Raw genomic sequence first — 26,767 nt, forward strand, 5'->3', positions numbered from 1 at the left:
TTGTAAGTCTGGAGCCGAATGGGAGCCCTATGTTTTGTCAGGTTATTGGACAAAATTTGTTGTGGTGAAAGCTTTCAGTTTCGAATTATCGTATTTAATTTACATTTTTGCCTTTTAAATCAACAAAACATGTGTTCTCCACTTGGCACCATAAAAGTGCAACATCTTGGGCCCGTTGTAAATACGACAGGGGCAGCAGTGACCATTGGTGATGAAGTTTAAAGAGACACAGTCAGCTTGAGGAGGAGTTCAGAGTGGAGGTGTGGGCAACAACAGAAAAGTCTTTGAAATGGGAGACAGCAGTTTGTTTCCACTATAAACTCACAGTTGATGTTGCTACCTCAGTATTTTCACCAAAATTCAAGATTTTCCCAAACAATAACAGATGTTTTTGTGCCATAAACTCAACTAAGTGCCCTCTCTGTCTAAATGTAACAATGTAGATTTTGTGCCTAAATTTCAGAAGTTTGCAACTTCACATTACTGTAACAAGCACAACGGTCTGGAACACTATAATACACGACAGCATACTGAACCTACTAGGAGGGAGAAGGAAAGAAGAAAAAACGTGTGTGGTTATCTACAGATAATTACCTGATAAAAGGCTCCTAAATTTAGCATAAAATGAAATAGTCAAGAGCAGAGCAGCTCATTAAGTAGCTATAAAGAAAATGTAAAGAAAAAAGGTTTTACAGCAAGTACTGTGTAAGTACTGTGGGTTTAATGCAGTAAATACCATTTCTCAGCTAAACTGCAATTTTTGAGGAAAGCATAACAGCCATTTTATATAATTATTCAAATGACTATTTAATATAAGAGCTTTGCTCTCAAGAGTCTGATTTTCTTCTGTAATGTAACATTCTAGTCACTGTCTGCTGTTAAATCGCAGAGACAAAAAAGTGTTTTATAGAGGTGTCATATGAAAGGAAAAGGATACACATCTCCTGCATTAGCAGTCCAGCAGTTTGTTCAGACAGGTTCAAGATTTACTGATTTTAATGAACTTTGTGAAAATAATGAAAACTGAACAATTCGCTGTGACTTCTGCTGAAAATGATCAAAACTGCTGAAACATCATTTTCAGATAATGAGGCCCGAAGTGTGGCTATAGCTCACCCATGTACATACATAATTATAAAAAGTGTTATCAGTACTGTTAATAAAATGTAACAATTATTACACAACACCAGCTTTGCAGACAGCCCATGAGCATTCAAAAAATTTGTAGTTAAAATGAATATTTAATACCCCTGTATATATTATTGTTTCATTAGTGGCAGGATGAATTAAATGGACAAGCTCTGAGCACCAACAGTCCAACATCAGAGACGGGCTATGGATTTTAAATGATGTCTCCATGGCAACAAAGACCCTCTGAGATGTGAGTGATAATACAGAGATTGTAACAAGGGTTAGGGAGATTCTATCACCATGTCTTTCCATACATAGTTCTAAGGAGCCTATCTCACTTTTATATCTCAGTCTCAAGTGTTGTCAGCTCACAGCTTAGATTTCTCTCTCTCTTTATTACAATTATACCAACAGTATTGTCTTGCTGACACCGTCGGTCTCTGTCTTTCACACACACACACACACACACACACACACACACACACACACAGTCACCAGAGCCAGTCCACAATGATCTGCTTGGGGCCACTGAGTTTGAAAGGTGACATTTCAAAGGCGAATGATTATTCATAGGTAAGCCAGGCAACCAAAGCAATAGGAAAAACACCCCCCCACCCACACACACACACACACACGCACACACACACACACAAAGTGGCTAGTCGTTGTCATGTGATATTCAGTATGAGGCCTGAGCTCTGTGTCCATGTGGTGAATAAATGAGGTGGAGAACCGCTGTTGGCTGCATGAATCATGGGGCTCCACTGGATCTTTGCTACCTGCAAAGCCTGTCAGGACCTGACCAGTGGGAAAACACTACAGATGCAGTACACACACACACACACACACAGTGACACACAAAGTCACCATCATTCAACATTAGCAAATTTCCTACAGCCTGTATAATCAGCAAAGGCTGCTTTATGTTGCAAGGTCAAAGAATACTCTTGTTAGCTGACACATCTCCAACACATAATTCATTCAAGTCAAAAGAAATAATTATGTGATTATTCCTGGTATTTATTAATGAACGTATCACCACAATGGAACACTCCCAACCACACAATGTCTGACAACCATGAAGATCTATATTAAGTGCTCAAACATTATCAAGGCATTCAAGGTTTGTAGCATTTGGAAATGGCAAACTCTAATCACATTGTTCCATTCACACATAGAAGCTACAACCACAGTCTAACCTGCAACCACTGACTAACTTCACTGGAGCAACAAAGTAATTATTGTGAAAGTGATGACTCAAAAGTTAGCATCCTTCTGGTTCTCTTGACAAAAAGCCAATGGGTTATTATAAAGATATTTTGATTCCCCCTTAAGAGCCTGCAATTAATCCAAAATGCTGCAGCAACAGTCCTGACTGGAACTAGCAAGAGAGCTCATATTTCATCTTCACTAGCTTCTCTCCATTGGCTTCCAATTAAATCTAGAATAGAATTTAAAACCCTGCTTCTTACATACAAAGCTCTTAATGATCAGGCTTCATCATATATAGAAGACCTCATAGCACCTTATCATCCCAGTAGACCACTTCGATCTCAGAATGCAGGCCTACTTGTGGTTCCTGATGTTTTGTTGTTGCTTTTGTTGCTCTTATTCTTTTCTCTCTTCACTTTCCACTCACCCCAACCGCTCGAGGCAGATGGTCGTCCACCTTGAGCCTGGGTCTCCTGGAGGTTTCTTCCATTAAAGGGAGTTTATCCTCTCCACTGTTGACTAGAGCTTGCTCCAGGGGGAATTGTTGGGTTCTCTCTAAACATCTTTATAGTCTTGACTTTATTCTGTAAAGTGCCTTGAGATGACTTTGTTGTGAATTGGCACAATATAAATAAAGTTGAATTGAAATATTGTGGAAAATAAGATCAGTGGTGATGGGTCAAACAATACTGAAGCGTCGGTGAATCTATCAAGCACAAATAGCGAAACCCTGTATCGATGTGTTTATCGCTTTGAGACAAATCAGGTGACTGATACAGCTGTCTTGTTGTAATGAAGTGAAGCGCCAACTTATATTTATTGGGATGTGCTACTTTTGACTTTAGTTGGGCTGAAAGGAGGAGAGAAGACTTTCAGTTTGTAGTAGTTTTTGTTTCTTTAATATCCACTGAAATTTATGGAACCATCGCGAAAATACACATTTTCTGTAGTCTGGAATCATTTTGATCTTATAAGGCCAAATAAAGTCATGTTTTAATTTCCTGTTTCCACTTTTGCTCAGTTTTCATTTGAGTTAGTCCTTTCTGGAGGACTTTTCAAATAACTTAACTTTGAATTTTATTTGCAGATAAAATGTGGGCTCTGCTCCACAGAGGACTTCATCTACAAACTAGCTTTCAAATTTTATATACTCTCACTATGCAATGTTTTTTCCAAAGGAGGAGAACTGGTCTCAAGAGACAGAATTTCCTTGGACCCAACATGCTACAAAAACTTCTCTGTCTTAATCAAAATGTGTAAACCCTGCCTTATCCGTCATATAAGTACAAAAGCACTCCACTTTTACTTATTTTTCAGAAATGACATTAATAAAAATGTCACTTTGATGTCACGTTTTTAACTTGTACTTGTAAAAAATACCTCTGTACATTCTGCGTTTTACACACTATTAAGTCATATTCATATTATTTTGGTTATATTCAAACTAAATGGAACATATACACTTTCACTGTCAGAAGGGATGAACCAAGTTTAGTCTCCAGACAATTTATCCACGTTGCCTGCAATGTTTTTATAATTCAGCGATACACCAACCCAGTGTCAACACTGTGTCAGCACAGTGAGGGAACTGCCTCATACACTCTATGAGGCATGATCTACCCATCACTAAAGATCAGTTACAAGCAAGAATATGATAATTACATGTTTTGTTCAGCAAGATACTTTTTACAGATCTGACTTTTAATGGTGAAATACAATCGGCAGAAGAAAAAACTATGAACAAACAACACTACAATTGCAATGTTACCATTACGAAACTTCCAAATTTTAATTAGATTTTGACCACTCATCTGTAGCCTTTGGTTTTACGGTGACCTGATACTGCTAGGGATCGTGACCTATAATCTCAGCAAAGCTGTAAAGACAAGACAGACTACTGAGTAGAAGAGTCTCCATGATTAGCATGTGTGTTTAATGTTCCTCTGTAGTCTCATTTGGTCACTTGTTAGTAACCATCTTTGAAGATGCAAAGGCTCAAAAATAGAGCAAGGTGGGTATTTACTGATGAATCGTGGGTTATTGAATAATTCATGAAAATCTCCTGACCTTGTGGTAACTTACACACCTTATTTTAGGCATTTAATAAAAATACCCAACTCAAAAATAGTAAATAGATTCTGCATATTTTTATGTTTTCTTTGATAAAAGACAGTACTGTGAACGACAAACTATAAAGAACCTCAAGAGCAAAGGTTTGCTTTTAGCAAGACTAACAAAACACTACAAGAATACACATATAATACACATAAATTTAAGCATCCCTACACTGATTACTTGTTTCAGACTATTTACATGTCACATGACCAACTAACAAATACTCCTTGCCACACATGCAGCTCAATGCCAAACTACATGATGACATTTAGAAGAAATTATTGTATTTAAAGACTAATTATTTTAATACAATTCTGTGCATGTGGCCCAGCAGTGTTGGTATCTTTATTCTATATACAATAATGTATTTAAATTTGTATTTAATTAATTAATTTAATGCGTTAATTTATACATTTCGATCAATAATACCATTGCCAACAAACCCAAAAACAGGAAAGTGGCAAATTAGTTGCTTACAGGCACAATTACGACCCTTCAATCACATCTTTCTTCCTCTAGCTTCCCACTTTGGTTTCGCCTCTGTCACTCTCTCTGTCACACACAGTAACAGCAGGTGAAAAGAGCAGCTGTCTAATGATGTGAGCACACAGAGAGGTGTCCTCGATGTAAGGCAAAGGGCCATTACTAATGCATTGATTAGCATCATCCTCTGCTGACGCACCATCTCATCCTGACAGCCACAGGCCAGATTTCACTAATAACAATAATAATAAATTTTATATGTAATGCACTTTACATTTGAAGCAAATTTCAAATTGCAACAAGGAAGATGCAAATGTAAAAAAGGTGTAAAAATAACGATAACTTAGTATAATAGAATAGTATGATCTAAAAAAACATCGAGGGAAACAATCTAGCTAAAATATTCTTTCCTCAAAAGAATGTTTTCAGTTCTTTTTTAAAATAATATGTGGAGCCCTAAGGTGAACTGGCACGGCGTTCCACAAACAGGGAGCAATAATGTCTCCCATTGTTTTGAGTTTTGTCTTGGGTGGGCAAAGACAGTGCATTTGGCCTGACCCGGTTTTAGAAATTCTTTGAGGTATGTGGGGGCATCACCGTACAGACAGAGATGGGTGTGAAGAAGAAGTTTGTACTCGGAGGTATACAGAGGTGAACTGTGAGTGAGTAAAGTGTGCGGAGGATAGGGGTGACATGCTCATATTTCCGTACTCTCAACAAGATCCTGGCAGCACTGTTTTGTACGTATTGGAGCCTTTGAAGAGTCCTGCCAGGAATCCCGGTGAGGAGTGCATTACAATAGTCCAGTCTGGAGGAGACAAAAGCATGGATGAGCTTTTCTGCAGCAAGGAGGGAGGGGCGGAGTTATTACGGAGATGGAAAAAGGAGGTTTTGCAGATGTGATTAATATGATTCTCAAAAGTGAGCTGTGAATCGAATTAGAACCCTAAGTTGGTAACTGAGAGGTAGAGGTGAATGTTGTGGCCGGCAATTGATACGGAGATGATGGGGGAAGAGTGGAGCTGATGGGAGGTGCTGACCTGGAGGGCTTCTGTTTTAGAACGATTAAGCTGCAGGAAGTTTAGCCTCATCCATGCCTATATTTCCTCCAGGCAGGACGTGAGGTGTGTGACAGTGGTAGAAGGGGTATAGGATGGGCTGACTTTAATGTATAATTGTGTGTCATCAGCATAGCAGTGGAGTAACATTTCATGCCTGCCGATGGTACAACCGTGGGACAGCATGTACATGGTGAAGCGGGTTGGACCGAGCGCTGAGCCTGGTGGACCCCACAGGTGATGGAGTGGGGCCAGGATTTAGCATCCCCCAGAGCTTCAAACTCAAACAAAAAAGTCTTTCCCATGAAATATGAACGGAACTGGAGGAGGGAAATGTCAGAGAGTCTGATATAGTGCTGAAGGCGGTGAAGGAGGATGTTATGATCTGCTGTGTAGTGAAAGAACTGAAAAGACTACATGAATGGGGCTGTTTAAGGACGACAGAGGGCAACGGTTATTGTCTATTTTGGATGTGAAGTAGTCAATGAAACTATTGCATTGAGCTACTATGTAATTATTATATGTTGCAGTTTGTGTTTTGAAAAGCTAGAGTTTCCGGTACTAGTAATAGTAGTATAGCAGTAGTCTGATTTATCCTTAGAAAGGGCCTTTAAATATGCCTTTTAATGTTCCCGGTAGGTGAGGTTAAGGGAGGCAGAACAACAAACAACAAATGTTCTCGATATTTCTGAAGGTAATGTGGGGTTATGGCTTAGTAAGATGAGATGGCAAGGATAGCGTCATAGTAATGGCCTGGTGGTTCGAGACAACCATGTCGTAAACATGGAGGTTTGTAAGTGGGGCGGAGTCAGTAATAACCAGGTCCAGTGTGTGTTTTCTGTTATATGTGAAGACATTAACAATCTGCTGAAGGTGCAGGCATTACAGGACCTGTCTGAGCTCTGCTGCAAGGTGACAAGAGAGCGGCTGTTAAAGTCTCTTAATACCACAACATTTGTGGATGTTGTGCAAATTGATGTCAGGAAGTCATCAATTTCCAAAATGAAAGATGGTTGTAGTTTTGGGGGGGCAATAAATAAGTACAATTGTTGTGGAAAGTGGATATTTACATCTAATAACCAGACTTTCAAAAATGCAGAAGTTAGGGATAGACACATTGGGGATATTTGTATGTTGCTACAGTGTATAAATGTAAGGCCAGCACCAGGGCCAGTTGTGAGGCCCTTATCCGGGTAGCAGTACCCAGTAAGGCAGGCCTCACTAAGAGCTGAGTAGACCTCAGGCTGTTGCCAGGTCTCTATGAGGCACATAATGTCTATTCCTTTTTGTGATCGCCAGATTTATTTGACAATGTTTGAACATTAACTTCAGGCAGAGTCGGATTTATTGAGTGGAAGGAGGACCCTGTAATCTACCCTTGCTTAGCGCTGTTAGAGCCAATGGTGGTGGTGCTCTGACGATGCGATTTGATCACACGTGGAGAGTCCAGGTGGAATATTATTGTCGTTGAGTATATGAAGCTGCAAAGATGTTTAGGTCAACATGATGCCGGTCAGGTCGGTTTTTTGGACTGGGGACTGACTTTGGACTTTTGTTTAGTTTTGGTTTAATTCGAACTAATGCACACACTTTGAACTGCAATTCACCAGTTGTGTGTCATTATGTTATGAAAGATCCCACAAATAGAAAATAATTAAGGTTCACACAGTTTGTGAATCTCACGCAGGCATGAAAATGTACCCAAACCAAAAAAGGGTAAAATTTTGTAAATTATAAATAAAAAGGAAATTGCTTTGGAAAATAAACTTTCATATTTCCCTATGGACAGCAAACAAGAGTGAAGTAAATTCAGAAAATTCAGTTCAAAAGTAAAGACTCTATTCATAGAGCCGGAGGTACCTGATAACATTTATTCAAGTACTGTACTTGGGGTAAGTAAAAATTTAAGGGACTTTACTTAAGTAGTTTTATTTCAAGCTACTTTTACATCACAATTCAGAAGGAAGGATTATAATTTTCACTCCACTACATTAAGTTATCAACATTATTGTGTACAGTATAGTCTGATTCTTAGTATAAGATAAAATCACCAAAAACTCACGATGTAATTGTATGGATTACCAACCTGTTAGTGGTTTTTTTGTTTGGTTCTGTATTTAGCATTAGTCAAATTGATACCCAAAGAAAGCAGTTTCTCTGGGCAGTGGGGTAGTCGAATGTTTGTACTTCAATTTAAGAACCTGTACTTAGGCCTTTTAACATGAGTAAGGAGTCTGAAACAGTACTTCTTGTAGTGAAGTACAGTTTTTAGACATGAATATGCACTTTTACTTGAGCTTGTTTTTGAGTTTGTGTCCTTGTGCCACCCCTGTATAAATATTATTTTATAAGGTTGCAATGAACTTTTTTTTAAACCAGCTACAGTATATCAACTATGTCAATTACAAAATATCATTAACAGTCTAAAAACAGCCACTGACGTGTTAATGAACACATAAAAGAAATTATTAGCAAAACAAAGAAGTTCTTTTAATTTTTGCTTGAAAAAAATGAAAATAATCAAAATACCTGTAGATTAGAACTGTAGAACAGCCATTAAGGACTTTGACCTAAAGGGTATTGACTACCTTTGTGATTAAATAAATATATTCCTATAACTCAATTTTGAAAAGATTATATAAAAAAATATTGCTAATGAAATGTTTTTATTTGTAATTCCCAAGCAATTTAGCTGGAAATACTGAGAATACAGACAGTAACTGAAACTGTGGATTATAATATTTGATATTTTTACCACCCACCCAAGTATTTCAACCGATATTTTAAGCATGATTTAATCCACTTAAGATCTACAATGAGCAAGTTTGCTGGCATTATCTTAGCATCCAAGATTTGAGATTTTGTTGTAAATTCTCTCTTGATGAATCAATAAAAAATTAAAGATCATCTTGAGCCGGCTGAGAACTGTGACTCCACTTTTAGCTCAGTAATTAGCCTGTGGTAGTACAAACTTAATATAAGGCTCTGGACTTTCAGGCACCTAATCTGGGCCACAGATGGTCATGTTTTTGAACAGACATATGCAAATGCAGACACAGATGCACAAACAACAATGCAGAAGCCTGCAGGGACAAGTACAGAAACAATAGTTGTTGGTTGCATTGTACAAAAAGGAAGAATTCACAATGTCCTGAAAATGTTCTCGGAAAATTGTAGGTCCATCACTGTTTATTCTATTTTTAAGAATTAAAAAAAAAAAGATTTTGATTTTGATTGAAAGCAATTCTTTCAATTAAAGAAATTAAAATGGCATGGACAAACAAGTGATTTATTTCAGATTTAAACAACATTCATATCAATGTTTTCTTTGGCTCTTTGTGTAATAATCACACTATTCCTGTGGTCAGTCGAAGGTCATTAGGATCACAGGTCAATTTTCCTCTATCTGCCATGTTCAGGGAGGTTGGCAAGTTCCATGTTCCTTAAACTTCTTAATATTATTTTCAATTGTAGTTAGAACCCTTAACTTTAACATGTTTGTCAAAAAATATCTTTCTGATCTCATTAGACAACTCTGTCCTTGGCTGTCTCTGGTCCATGTTCAGTGTGGTTCACACAATCACTGTATTTACTTGCTTTCTCAGCTAATGGGGAACATTGTTTACATGCACTTAAGAATCCTGGGTACTGGAAATCCATGTATACATGCAGCAGAAGAGTAACCACACATGTGCAAATGGAGAAAGCCGATTAGAAACCTGGTTACATGTATACATATTAACTATGTACAAAAAAACAGGAACTGGGGGGCAGAAAAAAGGCAGCGGGTTGAATTATATGGCTGCAGCTGGAAAGAATTTTTTCACTGAAGGGCTGGAAAGCAGTACAATAATGAGGGTCAGGGCCAATTATCAGAATTGTGAGTTTAGTCTGTGCCAATAAAAAGTTTTGGCTTGCATGCGACCATCCATGACAAGTCTGTCCAAGACTCACATGAATACGAACTTGCGAACGTGACTTCCTGACTGAAATATTATGTCAGTCTTCTGTATTGCTCTCTGTCTACATTCCTTTTTTAACAGTGTAGCACCTGGATTCAGTTCCGATTTTTAGCTTTTAATATTTGGGCTTCATTCACTTTATTATAAAACGTTTGTTTGAAATGACTTAAATTCTTAGAAAAGAAAACAATTTCCTTGCCTTTTTTATTCAGACACCTCTAGTGATGCCACAGACACAGGATATCAGACAGAGTCATGTTAGGACAAGCCTCCTTGAGGTGTTTTCAAAATGACTGAAAATCGGATTGATTTCATCCTTTGGTGAACATTCTACCCTTGTGACTGTGGAGGCAAAGAAGAACACAATAGTTCTAGTGAAAAATTCAAACAACAATCACCAGTAATTATTTTTGCTATTGGACATGTAGCTAAAATGATGCTCCTGCAAATCTTCAATGCGGCCTTCTGATGTTATAAAAATGCCTCTGGGAAACATTAAACATCCCTGTCACCATCTTACCCGAAACACTGATGAGATAGTGTATCAGTGTTTCACCAGCATCATTCATTAAACAAACACACAAAAAGAGGGTCTCGACTGCCCAGCCAGACACCTTAGATAAGGAGGACATCACATAGTCACGGGCAAACATAAATCTTTATAACACAGAGGAGACAACAAGCCAACTACATGGAGCAGAGGTAGACAACATTTACTCATTAAACGGTCACCATGCTCCCATATGCAACATGCTGGAAGCTGGGACACCAGTGTATAAATGGGCAGCAGAGAGTAATGACAGTTCAGAGATGCAATTATGCTGGCTTCACTTCAAAAAGACAGGTGTTTCAAAGAGCAAGAGCTAGAGAGGCTGAATGAAACTGCATACACACAAGAAAGATAAAAGCCTCCATAGCTAGTAAACAAATGAATGAATACAAGGCCTGCAAACAAATGGAAACACAGAATAAGTGATTATAAAATGAGAAGAAAGCATCAAAACTGCTTTCAATATTTTTGAATGCCAGTGTTTGTGTGTGCAGTCTTTATGAAAGCCTTGCACATACAGTGATTAATTGGATTATTAGTGGTAACAGATTTGTCACAGGTGCAGTCAGTGGCTTTTACCTGGTGCCATTGCTCTTGGTTAGACACTGTCCAACTGAAATGATTTGGACTAATGTGAGCACTAATCCTTTCAAACACCCTTCTGCGCACTCAGAATTTTCAGTAAATAAAAAAGGATTTTAAGTCCGATAGAAAGAAGACAATGTCAAACAAATTCTTTAAATTAATACACTGTACTTGCCCTTGTTTCTCAAAGATGCAGTGTGCAACTTAAACAACGCTAACTGGAGATTAAGAATTGATTCCACTCTGCTCTAAAACAGAGTCAAGAGTGGAAGCCTAAGGACTCTTCTTTCAACCAGGAACAATATGACCATTAAAACATGGCACGTAGTACAAAAAAAGAGCATCGAACACTACAGTATCAACAATCTTTGACATAAAACCCTGAAGGGAAGAGGAAGAGAGTCCACCCAAAGAACAGTTGCTGATGGAATCGCCAGGCAGACAAAAAATGAACACTGCTGTTATTAGATAGAGAAAAAAGAAAATGTCAACACTGGCGATCCCCTGTCGACAACCTACGCTCCAGCGAGAGCGTAAGGCATGAACAGGCTTGAACTGAAAACGTGCACTAATGTCGAGAGAGAAATGGCTATGAGTAAATGATGAGGGATGAGATAAAAAGAACTATTAAGTGATGCTTACAAATGCATCATTCTACATGGAGCTTGAGACCTAATCTCTTTGCTCCAACATATAAATAAGAAATATTGTAAATAGCAGAAATAATCCTAACAGTTGAGGGGCAGTGTAAACAAGGGCCTGCCAGGTTGCCCAAATTTGTGTCTAAATCAATGAATATGATATACCCATATGTTTGTAATTGTTACTACGGATATGATCCTGATTTGCTTGTGACACAAAGACAAACTGCAGTCAGATTTGTGGGACAGTTTCAATGATGTAATTCTTACTAAACCTAATCATGTTCAATTTGTCCTTAAAACTAGTTCATCTTTATTAAACCTTTACACCTGCCACCATTTTTGGGGCATCGTAAGAGAAACCAGCCACCATTATGTTGCCCGTTGCCATATTCATCACATGCCTGCTCCTATACAAGGTTCGCAAATACGTCTGTGGAACGTATTATGATTGGGTGGAAGGTAATAATATATATGGATTTTTCGCTTTTGGATTTACCGGTCAACCGATAATGGCTATATAATACACCCAGATTTACTCTCTCTGCAGACTGTGTGACACTCAACATCCCTACTTCCTTCTTTGCTCCTGAATGTCATGTTTACTAATGCCACTAGTGGACTTTGTCACATGAACGTAAAAAGTCTACCTGTGGGTATTGTTACTAAAGTGGACAGCCTTAAATGTCCCACATTCGCCACCTTATGCTATATGTCTTTAATTTTACAAACAAGGTGAAGAGGCAAACAGAAAAGCAGTCCAATAAATAATTCAGTTAGTGTCCATGAATTCTTTATAAAACTCAGGCTTCTTTGTTTGTTGCTTAAACCCAGCAAGCAACAAGGGCCAAGCCATCTGAGTCCAATTCTTTTATTTTATGCCGTTAAATAAACCATCCCTTGCTCACAGTCTCTGTTGCTGTATAGCTCTGACTGTCTGAATCCCCCCACAGGTGCTGAGATAGACTGTGTGCAGCTCAGCACGTACAGGACGGCACTAAGGCTGCTGGGATTGCAAGTTGCAGTCCCACTGAGGCCGCCCGTGTTAACTATGCATGAACTCATAACACCACGAGGCTTAAAGAACAGAGCTCATCAAATTGCATATGCCCCATTATGAAGACACAGCAGCCATTCACCTTGCTTCAGTGTCTCTTGGCACCATTACCTCGAGGTGTCAGCCCTTTGACAACTGAATGGGAGACAGGAGAACTGATGCTGTACTGAAGACAGCAAGTTAAAAACCCAGACAGAGATCCTGCAATATTTCCTTTCTACTTTTTTTGTCCACCTACATTATGATCCACAGTATATAATCACCCAGGATAACAGCATGGGTACCTTTGAACTATAACAACCTACAAAAGTAAGCAGAGAGAGTATATGAGAGATGCAGAGCAATGGAATTAATTTCTGGTGAGTGTTATTGCAGTCAGCTAAAACACTTTCGGAACCGACACAGGTGCAACCTCCTCTACTGCCATCCAGTTTGACTGACACCCTGTCAGCACAAGGAGAGCCGCCTCCATGGTGCACTAAGATTTTATGACTAAACTATGAGTCAGACTTCTCGTATATTAGATTATGTAGAAATCTATTTTTTCACATCACAGACGGTAAATGATAAGAATTAAAATATGAGTCATAAAGCTAACTCGTATACTGTATGCTGCTAAAGGTTTCAGTGGAGGACTACACTGTAACTGGGTGACTAAGTGAATAAGATGTTTCTTAAATCCTAAAGGGTGAAAAAAAATCATCAGTAATCAAGCTGCCTATCTATAGACACCACCAGTAGATAGCAAGTTAAAATACAGAGGTTCTAGAATAATGGGGGGGGTGATTACTAATCAGCCAGTTTAACAGTTTAATGACTTACCAGACGAGCTTTGTGATGTCTGAAAATGACCACGGTAATAAGATTTAAATGAAAAAGAATTACAAAGTTTGAAAGTAGAGTTGGAAAGGAAATAGGTTTTTAGAGTATAAAACAGCAAGCGTAGCGGCTTGAAAACCAAAGTCTAACCAAAACCAAACTTTGTCTTTTTTTTGGGGGGGTTTGTTTTATTGTTTCCAAAATGTAATTTTTTGGTGCTCTATTCTGCAAGAATTTTAATAACAAAAAAGACTTTCCCTTAGGGGAAAGAAGACAATCATCCTTAACCATGAGAAGATGAGCAATGATCAGCTAAATAAAACAAATAAACTTTAATCAACACTGAAATTTTCTGTATTGTTTGTCTCAGACATTATTAATCAAAGCTGAGAGCTTTTCAATCCCAGTTAGAGGGGTTAAAAAAAAACATGCCTGGAATTTTACTTATTCCAACAATGATGTTTTATTCATAATGCAGTGATGCAATAGTGCACAGTGAGCAGCAGCATGCTAAATTCCATTAGTTTTCATTATATATGCAAAATAATGTTATGAAATCAGCTAAGCTTCTTTGTGTGGAGGTGTAATAGGGTGCAGTGTGTTGTTAGAACAAGAATAGGACCGTGATTCTCTGAAATGCAGGGAACCTTTTTGACATCAGTTGGGGTAAATAAGCAACGAGGAAAGGTAACGAGGCCACTTCTTTCGGCACTTTTCTCCAATTTGCCTTTGAGAGAGAAAAGCCCAGACAGAAGAGTTTGTGTGTGTTCATTAAAGATGGCTTCCAACATAGCCATAAAGTTGTTAAACAACACTTCTTCCAGGTTCTTTAATGGGCCTCTGCTAAGAACTTTTCAAATGCTGACCAATAATGATATGAAACTGCAGGATACAAAGGAGAAATCCTATAGACTGTTTGCTGTGGAAGCACAAACATGCTTTTGTTTTATGATTACAACAGCAAAATAATAATGGTCTATCATACACAATACTGTACAGTGTGGTGTATGAAAAGAGAGAAAAACAACACACCACATCTGTTTTCTTCACTTGTTATAAACAGAGTATGAACCTAGCAGATAAATAAGACTCTGACTTTGAATGGCACTTTGACCAACAGAACATTGCCACTTGAGTAACCCTGTGGCCGGGGGGGCTGTTAATAGCAGCCAAGTGCTGCAAATCTACCCAATGCAGCAAGGACCTTGGTTACGTCTCATGATTGCTGCTGACAGTTCTATTTGAGTGGATGAATAGAGGCAGCTATCCTGATGTTACAGAGTTTAGGCAGGAGATGATGATGGTCCTATTGGCAAATGTTTTATTTCTAGGCTGGCTTTTGTACGTTAAGTCTTTTTAACTTCTTTTACACAAGAATCCGAAACTTCTCCAGACTTTATCTGAAGGTGGTGTATGAATGCAAATGTCCGAGTGAGACGATCAAATAGAGTTTCTACCATGAGCATGCTTCTGGCTCAGATGATCTTCCACTGTTTGTTACATGTGTCAAACACAACTTGAGACAATGTCCAAAGCTGATTTCTCCAGACACTGCTGGAGTTCATATGTGAAAGAAGGTATTTTTAGCACCAATCTATCATCCTCATCATCATCCCATTATGCAAGGAAGTCATGCAAAATTGCTCTCTAAACTACTAAATCAATACACAGTAAAGTTTAGCAAATGTTGATACTCAAATACACAGTTTTCTCAATAAATTACAGTACTACTACAGTATAAATGACAGTTTTTACATATCACTGAGCACAACACTGGGTATCAGCCATGCCATAATTAATCTGCTATACCATAATACAGACAACCACACATTAAAAAAAAGTTGCTTTTTACTCCTACCCACATCCAAGTAAATAGTCTATACATGAAATTCACAGTGCCCAGACTGAGCAAAGCAAACTTTGCAGAGTTTAAAAAAACTGCCCGAGAAAAGTTGGGTGTTATTTTACAGTCTTATAAGTCCTGGAAGTTGAGCACTTTTGGTCATGGTTACTCAGGGTACTGAGTCACTCAGGGTACTGAGTAACCATGACCAAAAGGCCAGATCAGTGCCTCCAATAAGGCCACAGTAAACTAAAGATGTCATGTGTTTGCCGTGTTCTGGTCATTGTTATTTTTGTTCACTTGGATAACTGCCCCTGGTATACTATGAATGGGAAGCCTACGCCTGGTGGTACACTGTAAACAATGAGGCAATGCTCCCACCACAGGCTGCCAACATGTCCTTAGTCCCCAATCACTGTTTGTTGTTATGGTGACATAGCTACTATGGTCCAACAGAGAAGACAAGGTGAGAAAGTAGGACCTAATTTCTTTCAAATGCAGTACATGAGTCTCTCCAAACACATGCAAACATGGATATGTGCGTAAGTGTGAGTTTGAAAAGAATACAGTTCCTTTCCAAATATATATATATATATATATATATATACATAATATTTGAACAGCAAGGGTAATTTAGTTGTTTTTGCTGTACACTAAAGACATCTGGGGTTAAGATGTTACTAATAAATAAATATATATTAGTGAACCTTTCCCAGAAGCAGTTAACCACGAGATTACCTCTACCGTGCTTAACCAATTAACTGGTATGGTTTGAATCGTGAGCAGATCCTGATTTATAAGTTATAAACGTATAAAGTCATAAACTTATAAGTTTATGGACCTGAAATTAAATGTTATGATAGCAAAGGTGCTATCTTCTATGTTGCTTAACATGATGTTTAAATACCATAAAATGCTAAAATGCTAAAATTCTTAACTTTCATTTTGTATCTTATTTTCAAATTTAAAACCCAATGTTTACAGTGTATAGCAAAAAAAAAATAAAAAAAATTAGCTGCGCTGTTCCAATACATTCAGAGGAAACTGCAAGTCAAAATGGATCAAAAGCTCTTTTAAGTCTTTACACTCTGTGCTATCTCCATCTTTCATTTGACTCCATGTGTTCTGCCAAGGCGTAGGAATAGTACTCTTGCCCTCTAAATCCACTTCATCAAACAAAAAGTTGCTCCTTTATTACGTCCTTTTTGTGAGTTGAATCAAGAATATTTTCATCAAGATAGATTCAGGTGACTCAGAATGACAAAAAAGCCTTTTCTTAGATAAAAAGGCCATTCGTTTTAAAAAGTGGTCACCAGTGCATAGAATAATTTGTCCAACAGAAAGCAATCATAGTTTTTAATATTTTTCCTGATGTTTAGTATAGCTAGATGTAAAGACTCATCTTATACTAAATGCATATTCATCTCGACACTAAAGGCATGGCCTTGCTAATTCCAATACTATTGGAGGGTGTTTGTTTGTGTAATCAGTGTTATATGGCATTATATCTAAAAATTAAAAGTCAGAAAAGACATATACAAAGAAGTTCCATACAAATTAATGGAATGTGCTGTAGTTTTAATAAAAACTATTTCAAAATAATATGCAGCATCAGTATGCATTAAAAACAAACCAGTACTCTACACCGCTCAGAATTGAGTTTCCTATTTAGACAACTAGGTATCCACTTTCCTCCCCAATAATAAGCCATTTTAAAGACACTGTGATTGGCAGATCTGTTGAGACAAACAGCGTGACTGGTTGAAAATGTATTATTCTAAACGCACTCCTGTCATTTAACGTTTCGCTGAACAATCTTTCCCTTCCAGCCGCACTGCACATTACATAAAAACCAAATATTGATTTGCCCTCACTGGTTAGTCAAACTTAACCTGGTGTGCTGTGCCGCTGGCTTTGATTGCTCGGGTAAATTACTATAATTTCTGACACTAGAAATACAACATTTGTAGTAAATGCACCAGAAAAATGGATGTTTTGAAGCAAATGCCATAAAAGCTAAATTTGTGTTTAATTTGTGTCTTTTAATCTAAATCTCCAACCAGATATTTAACTATGTGTTAGGTATAGGGAAATATTGCTTTTACTATTCAAGTTCATATTTAGTTTTAGAAGTCGGAAATGTAAGAAATCACTCTGCAGGGCATAGTCCCAAAACAAACTCAATTTGTTGCATTGGAGACATATAGAGACACGGATTCAATCCTCTTTCTTATCCTTGAAAGAGACAGAGATAGAGGGATGTTTGTGAAGAAAGGGGAAAAACAAATGGTGACACAATGTCTTACTGGAACCATTACCCGCTGTTCATCACCAAGTTTAAAGGCTTTATCCTGCTCTTTGCCATCCTCTCTCTCTCTCTCTCTCATCCTTCACCTCTGTGTCCATCCGTTACATTTTCACTGCCATCCTTCTATCCCTGACCCATCGCTCCTCACATTCAGCTCCAGTGTTTGCTGAGGACCCAGTAAAAGTGGTACCAACAGCTGTCCAAACACCGATGGCCTCCCGCTGTGTGTGTTGAAGACCCCCCCATGTTCCCAGTTGATTTTGTACTAGCTATTCTCAGACATTTTCAATACCGTCACCATGGAACTTGAAAAAGAATGGGCAGAAGAAGGAAGACAAAGGTAGAACATGTGGAGAAATGAAAAGAAAAAAGGGCAAAGGGGGCGGAAGAGGAACCACTGCTGTTCTTCTATGACATGACATAGATGAGTACTAATAATATAATGTGAGGTAGCAGGAGTTACACAGAATAAGTATTGTTGTTCAGCGAGTAGTTTTACTTTCTATGCTGCAGCTTAAAAGAAAAAAACACCAAAATACTGTAAATGCTAAATAAATAATGAAAAATAGAAAGAAATAGAAAGGTTCATTGACACTTTCTGCATAATAGGACTGAATAATTTATAAGTGACATCGATAAATATGTTTTGCTTCTGACTGTTATTTCTGAGGGCAGAGCTTTCTACTATACACTAAAAAACCTGGTGCAGATTGTTTTGAATCCAGCTCAAATACAAATGAGTTGGAAAATATTGATGTTAAAAAGCTTCTACAGCAATAAATATAGAAATATATTGTAAATAACGTGAATTCAGTATCAACTAGTAGCATTTTTTAAAGTATTAAAATGTTGCTTAAAGGGAGAATTATCTTAAAAAGAGATAATCTAACAATTTTTTTTGTGCAAATTAAAAGTTTACAAGCTGGTTTCTCCATGATTTTATTGATGGTGATTGGCACAGACTTACATTACATCTAATGGAGCTTAATGAAATTAAAAGTGCAAAGAATTAGAAGAGCAAATTATAATTTCTGTGAAGAAAGGTAGAAAGCTTGAAAAATGTTGATTACACTTAAAAACCTATTACATCAAAAGAAAAGATGTAATTTTACACTTTATGTAAAAGATATCAATTCAACTTTTGTTGCATTTTTCCATAATTCAAAGTCCTGTGATTCTGAATGCATAGTTAAAGATACACTAACAGCTTCCTGTCAGGTACAGAGATACAGAGAATCAATAAAGACCAATGGATGTTGATGGAAGAAAATATAACATTATCAGAAGCCATGTTTTGTTTTGTTGGACACGTAACGTATGAATATGAAAAATCCTCCCCTGCTCTATGCACCTTTGATGCCGTTTAAAGCTTTTAATCATATTCAGTGGTGCTACAGTGTGATACAGTGGTGATACAGTGTGCATAATGAAATACTGTGGGCCTAAATGTATTCAGTGAATAGAAATATTGTACACCAACTCAGCATCAGTAATAACTAATGTTATTTTTGTCACGTTTAGCATACATAGAGGGGCTAAACAAGGGTGTCCACTTTTTCCCTTACTTTTTAGTTTGGTGATTGAGCCCCCAACTTAAATAAGAGTACTTGAAAATTTTAAGCGAATTTTAGTAAATCAGCATATGTATAAATTATCACTGTATGCTGATGACATAATGTTATATCTGTCAGATGTTTCAGAATCAACAAAACATTTATTTAGTATCATAAAGGATTTTAGTAGAATATCAGATGATGAAAAACTGGGAGAAATCAGGTAGGTATGTTTTTTTATATAATAATTGTTCATTTAGAGATTGCAAAGAATTAAATTGCATCCCTTGGGTTAAGGATCAAGAATAACCTAACAGCTACATGTCATATTAATCCTAAAATGTTGGTGGTTTTAAAGGCTTTTAAAGAGGCTTTAAAGGCTCTAAGATGGCTTTTGGAACCAAATCAAAATTATACTTTTTATAAAAGTGTCTGCAATTTTACCAAATATTTACTACGGAACCTCACAGGATATAAATTTTGTTTATTGTTTCTTATCATGTACATTATGCATTTATTTTTTAAAAGATGTTTTGTATGATTTACACTTACAAAAAATTTTTATTTCTTATAATCTGCTTCATCTTTCTGTGAAATGGCTCATGAAAGAACATTTTCAGAGGGTTTCAGAGAAATTCATGGGAGCCACTGGAAAGCTTTGAGAAAGTGTTGCAACAGAGTCGACAGAGTAGATTATGCAAAACTAGTTTTTTGTTATTCCATCTACATAAATTTGAGAGTTATTAAAAACAACAACAAAAAAAAACAATAGGGCCTCCATAAAGATCTTAAAAATATCACAGAAATTTGGGAATTTTACAGCTCAGTAAAGTCGCTGTCATTACCCTAATCCAGTGGTTCTCAAACTTTTTCTGTCATTCCCTACTTTTTGGGGGCTGTTGGTTTCAAGTCCCACCTGTCCATCAAAATGGTACTGAAATAGGGCAAGTTAAAATTTTTCCCACTTTTAAATCAATAACATCAAATACCAAGTTCAAAATATAGAAAATAAAACTGCAATTGTGTTAACATTTAGCTTTGTCACTTTGTTATCATGTGCAAAAAAAGAGCAGCCCCGGGGAGGAGTCAGAGGTCATCTCGAGGAATTGGTCCTCATCAGCAGAACAGAAATCGACAGGTGCTGCTCCATTGAATGGACCCAGAACCCAGCCATACTGAGCACTGTTGTTTGGGAAGTATTTTTGAAATAATCCTCTCCATGGAATAAATATGCTGCTTAATACCTGCAGTCACTGTGGTGGCTCCAGAAACACTGGCTTCAACAAGTTCACTCAAATTAGTAATTAGTAATACCTCAGGATTTTCTTGATCGAGGCGCCTGCCCCACATCTCGAGCTTTCGGGTGAATGCAGGGATCTTGTCTGCCAGGTGAGGTAGGTGCTTGTCTCTGTGTTGAAGCTGAATATTTAATTCATTTAGCTTTCCATATACATCGCTGAGATAGGACAGTTTCATCAGAAATTGTTCACTGAACCTGCTTGCAGCCTCATCCTTGCATTTCCTCTTTCAAAAAGATGCATATTTCCGCTCTGAGCTCAAAGACTCGTGACAAAACTTTGCCTCTAGAAAGCCACCTTGGCTCGCTGTGAAACAGCACAGCTGAATGGTCACACTCACAATCTCTGTCAAAACCTCATTTAATTCAGGGCTGAGCTGCTTTGACTATAACGCTTCCCTGTGAATGACAGTTGCGCGTTTGGTGCGACCCTCTTCATTAGTCCCTGCAGCCATTTCTTTTTCCCTGCCATTGTTTGGGCACCATCCGCGCAAAAGCCGACACACTTTTCCCATTTCAGCCTATGTTCTGTGAGGTAACAGTCAAAAATCATGTGTTTGCATGTTCTTGCAAAACCCCAAATCATCATTAATCGTCATTATTGCTGTCAGTGGCCTAATCCACATGTAAAGCAAAACGTGTCTTTGAGTCTTTCTTTGAGTCGTTCTACAAGATCACCTGAAATGTCGCATATACATCTTGCAACAGTATCGTTTCACGGATGGATAGCTTTCAGTTTCTACAGCAGCGGGAAGAATGAGCTGCTCAGCGATTGTATGCAACTTTGAATGAGGCCATTTGTTCTTAGCTGTTCACTGAGCAACTTTCCTGTTGATGATATTCTGCCAGTTTTCTCTGAAAAGCCCAGTGGCTTATTGACATGACTGGGGTGTGTTGTCTCTTAGTGTCATCTTAGTTTTTTGGGTCTCATGCTGTCTGCTGCCAACGGTTTAAGACACAAAACAAACATGGGTCTCTCCTCCTCCCTCACCATCCTACGTTGAATCCAAGAGCAGGAAAGGTCTCTTTTTTTTTTTTTTGTGGTCCATGAAACACATTTGGCACAACTGGAAAGCCTAAAAGCTTCAGTACTGCTTTGCCCACCCAGCACTAGTGATACATATATCTTTCTAACCATGTTCATGATTATGCTTAGGCCTACAGTAAAGTGCAGTTAACCAAAGGGCTGCATGGGTGGTTTCGGGCCAGGTGGGTCAGCTGCCCAAATAACTGGTTGAGAGATGAGAGGCAGGATATTATTTGGATGGGCCTAACAGCCGCCTGCAAGGCTAAGCAAACTCTCAGTGCATTTTTAAATGAATGTCTGGCCTATTGTGTCAGAGTTCAGCGTTTCCATTTTCACCATGGTTTCTTTTGCAACGTTTCGTTGTTTGCTATGTGCAAATTTGCTATGTCAGTGCTTTAAAGTGGGTTAAAACACAGTACAGTGACTGGACAAAGTCCTGCTATATGACTGTACCTGATGAATGTGACTACAATGAGCCCAATCACTAGGGAGACCAGACTAAAAGGTCCCAATCCTCACCGACTTTTACATAGACACTTAATATACACTGAGGGTGTATCACACTGATGTTGGTTGGATATGTCTTTGCAATTGTTTTTACCAATACAAAGAGCAGCGATTACCTAAAGGGTTTTTGCAGTGTATCTAGCCGACTTCATTATCTATGTTTAATAGATGTCCAACATATTTTATGATACCTAGAAGCCAATTAATTTATCTAATGAGGAAAATCTTAAAGGCTGAACCAATCAGCCAGTGACATCCTACTAGAGAAAACTAAATCAACAATTGTTAATTTAATATAGTTTAAAGTTTGTTAGCTGCTACTGCAACCCTTGTATCCATCAGGTAGACAGCATCTGCTGTTACCTTTAGTATTACATAATCACGAAGAGTGATAATGTCGGTGGTGCCACTGGGATGTTTTATGGTATCGTTTTGTTTAGGCAACAAAGATGCATATGCAAAGAAACATAGCAAGAAAATAGGAAAAATAAATAAGTTTGAACTTGCTCAAGACCACAGGTTTAACAGACAAGAAATGGGGAAAAGTTACACTCAAAACACTCGAGAGGACAAAACAAGAAAAAATGTTCATGACCAGAAACAAGTACCATTCTGACAGCACCTAAATACTAAAAGGCAATATAAAGCTTATCTTTAGACACTTCAAAAACGGACCAAGCAATTAATTCAAAAAGATATTCGCACACAATGAGACACAATTCACCAAGACAGCTTAAAAGGGGGTTTCCTTAAAAATAAAAATAAAAACGCTACAATTTTACATTCACAGTAAAAAACAACAAAAAAGTGCCTTCCTAAGTGGCTTCTCAAAGTGCAGGTGCTTGATTGGCCTATCTGCAGTCCAGATCTATGGCACATCAAGAAAAGAAGAATCAATCAACGTCGACCACACTGTAGATTGTTGAGGAGCTCAAGTCTTGTATCCAGCAAAAAAAAACCTAATTCCTCAGTTCCCAAAAATTGAACAAGTATAATTAAAAAGAATGGTGATGTAAGACACTGGTAAATATGTCTCTGTCCTAACTTTTTATGTGTTACAGGAATATGAGTGTAAATTAGGTTGCTCAGCTTAAAGTACAAGAAAGGCTTCAACATGATGATGTTTTTAACTTCCAAGTAAATGAGAACATTGCTCTTAGTTTAAGTTTGCGACAGACTGCGAGAACTGAGCGTGAGCAGCACCTACCACAGAAATAACAATCAACTGGTGATGGGCGGATCGATACCAAAAAGCCGGGACTGGGCATTGAAACCGCTCACCCTGTGGTCCGTGGACCTGCCTTACCAACTGAGCTACAGCCGCCCCAGAAATAACAATCCCTGATAGTTGCACAAATGTAGTTACACAATTCCTCTTTCACAATCAAGTCATCTTTTATGCTAATCATTTAGGCTGACAAACTAATTCTGCTCTCATGAGCCTGTGTCTCCACTCTCAAAGGTTGATTTGCAAGCTGTGTAGCTCCCAAATTAGCTTTTTGCTCTAAGGATGCTTCCAATATGATTACCTTCCTTTGCATTTTTCCTACCTTCCTGTTTGCCATCTCAAGCCTTAATGCTCTTAAACATACTTTTTTTAGACATTATTTTAGTGTAGGCATTTCCACGTTTGCAATCAGGAAGGATCTACACTCATATTCACACATATTCACAATCATTCAGCTTTACAACCTGGTCCCAGAGGATTTGCAACCTGTGTAGCTCTCACTTTTAATCTTTCTCATTATGCCTCCATACACACATAAAGCCTAACAAAGTCCAATGGCTGGATACAATTGAGCCACTCAAAAGTTCATCATCTATAAAACTTAGCGAAAAGTACAACAGATAACTCTTCATTGATTAATCTCAAAGACAAATTTAACTTACATGTGGGCCAGACTAATTTCCTGTCCCTGGTTTTCCACTCATCAACCACTTGTTGCTCTCAGCAGCAATTATGCCATTATCTAAGCAACACAAAAGACCACCACAAGCAAAACTGAGGCAAGGACAATTGTGTTTAATATAACAATAAGTTTGAAACGCCTAAGGTAACATGCAATTTTATCTACTGACTCATCATGGTAAGACAAAGAAAATCTGTGTCCTCAACATAACCTTTTCACAGCACAGACAGTTTTGTACCACTGTGTGGTCAATTTAGGCATGTAGCAAATGTCCAATAGCACACACACTCAATTTTATTTCAGAGTCCTACATATACATACAGTAGCCTTGCAATTCTTTACCACCTCCACATTCTTTTATTCTGTAATGACCTTACATCATTTGACAGAAACAAATGCAGATTTGTCCTTATAGTGTATGTATGAACCTTTTTATTTGTCCAACAGAATGCCCTTGAAGGTAAAGTGTCTCATTATTTGTGTCAACCTTGCCTCTATTGTCAAGTGTTTCTTGTATATTGTGACCACAATGTCATCTTTTTCTCTTCAACATAATATTTACAACTAATCAATAGTAACTGAAATACTGTAGTAACCAGGAGCAGGTATGTCTTCAACACATTTGAACATCAACAAATGATATTGTTACAGTACAGTCCTGTATGTGTAAGGTTCTTACCAGAAGGGGCATGGCCAGGTCGGCAAAGTAAACAAAGGCCGCCCCCAGTGTGAATCCCACAGCTACAGGCACGAAGGCGTATGAGCCATACTTCCCAGAATCCTCCGCCATTTCGATTGCTGGTGCAAGCAATGACCAATAGGACGCAGCCAACATGACCTGAGAGATGAATGAAAGGGGAAGAGAGAATTGAGAAATAAAATGTGATCTTTCTACTGAATTGCTTTTTATTGGAATTAACATGTGATCCAGGTCCTTTAAAGTTGCTGTCTTTGTAAATAGCAGTAAATAGCAATATCGCCAGTGTCTGTTGTTCATCACTGTTTAGGTTTTGCACATATCATCTAATATCTGCTTCCTGATCAGTGGTGCAAATACAAAATATCAGTGTGCTGACAGCTCTACCAATCAAAATCGGTGGAAGAGTATTATTAGGCTGCAGTCAGCTCCAGCAATCAAAAGTAATGCAACACAAGCACAGACCTAGTCAGCCTTGTCAATCAGGCCTTGTACAACAAAGATGATTGCAACTCCTTCAGTTAGGCTCAAAACAAACTCTTAAAACCTGTAATTTATCGAAAAATGTACAGTTTTATTCCTGTCTTGTGTGCATCAAAATGTCCAAACCTGCCAGCAATCAAGTCCTCACGTTGACTGCAGAGGATAAATGATATCTTCCTTACCCTCTCATCCTCTTCTCCATCTACATTCGGATGCTCTAAAATATATATATTTTTTAAAGGAAATTCTGTTCAGTGTGGATTTTAGCCACTTTAAAGTTTTCAATCAAAGAGTCTACTGTAATTTTTACAATTACAAGATGCAAATTTCATGCATTATCAATCATTCAGCTTTAAATCCTGATCCCCAGATGGTAACAGGTAATCAGCAAGGGGAGGGAATAGAGTAATAAAGGTGAAAACAGAGAGATGGCGAAAGATAATGTCTTTCTATCTGGCATCTTCATCTCTGCAGTATCAAAGCTTGATCAGGTGGCTTTAAAATCCGATTGCATTTTTACGGTTAAAAAAACAAAATATAGAGAGAGATAAAGACAGAGTACAGAACTAGACTACAAGATAAATTATTACAGTGACATTACACAAACAAAGAGAAAGATCTGATATGGGCCTTTAAGTGAAATAATGTACCCGTCTTATCAGTCACTCTGAGCTCTACTTTCTGTTAGACGTGGCATCATTGTCTTGCTGCTTAACCCAGTTGTAAATGAGCTTCTGTGGTTTTAACCATCTTCCTCCCATTGCAAGCATTTCAACCCTGTAGATTTCAAATAGTAAAGCCGTGAAAAATTTATGGAGACTGAGATAGACTTCCTTTTTTTTTTATAGACTTCCTGGATGAGTTTTCCTTATGCTCAGATTCAGTTTTGCTCATATCTAGACAGGTTCACAATTGTTTAAATTCTTCTCTATTTGTTGATAATGTCTCTCATTGTGGATCTGTGGAGTTTCTGAGGGTTAGAAATAGCATTTTAATCGTTCCCAGGCTGATGTATTTCAGTGTGATAGTTACTAGGATGTGGTAACGAATTGGCTGAACACTCCTTTTTAACAGGCCTAGGTGGTATTAAGTCATAAATATAATTACGATTAAATCTTTGTTTTATGTTAGATTTGATATAGACATACACAAAAAGGAGAGAGGAGAGATTTAAATGTTTTTTACAACACTGTTAAATTAATTATTAAAGCATTTTCAATTAGTTAAATGAAACACATTTTCCAGTAAACTAAAGGGACACAAACCTGTAAGAAATAAAAGTTGAATTCAATCCAGTTCAGATAAAGGATTTGTATATTTGATAAACATTTCTTCAGATCTACATGTGTTGTTATGGGGAGGCTGTCTTCGAGCAGAAACAAACCTCCAAAGTGTTGAGACACTGATTGCTCCATTGATTGCTCCGCTGTAACTGACTCCCTACAGGAAGTAGAGAGCCTGGTACAATAAAGTAGCAATCAACAGAAAACTGAAAGAGGAAATCATTTTTAATTCTGTTAATTCTCCTA

At 37.7% G+C, this 26,767-nt stretch overlaps 1 protein-coding gene across 5 annotated transcripts in view; it reads right to left on the reverse strand.

Annotated features, from left to right (window-relative positions):
- Positions 1-26,767, reverse strand: part of LOC137105870 (zinc transporter ZIP11-like) — a 138,106-nt gene that overhangs the window by 79,785 nt on the left and 31,554 nt on the right. For all 5 annotated transcript variants that reach the window (XM_067488582.1, XM_067488578.1, XM_067488579.1 and 2 more), the window contains exon 4: positions 24,738-24,896. In XM_067488582.1, the coding sequence (XP_067344683.1) occupies positions 24,738-24,896 (159 nt within the window). The remainder of the gene's footprint in view (positions 1-24,737; positions 24,897-26,767) is intronic.

Source organism: Channa argus, chromosome 20 (genome assembly GCF_033026475.1).
Source record: "Channa argus isolate prfri chromosome 20, Channa argus male v1.0, whole genome shotgun sequence".
Taxonomy (NCBI): domain Eukaryota; kingdom Metazoa; phylum Chordata; class Actinopteri; order Anabantiformes; family Channidae; genus Channa; species Channa argus.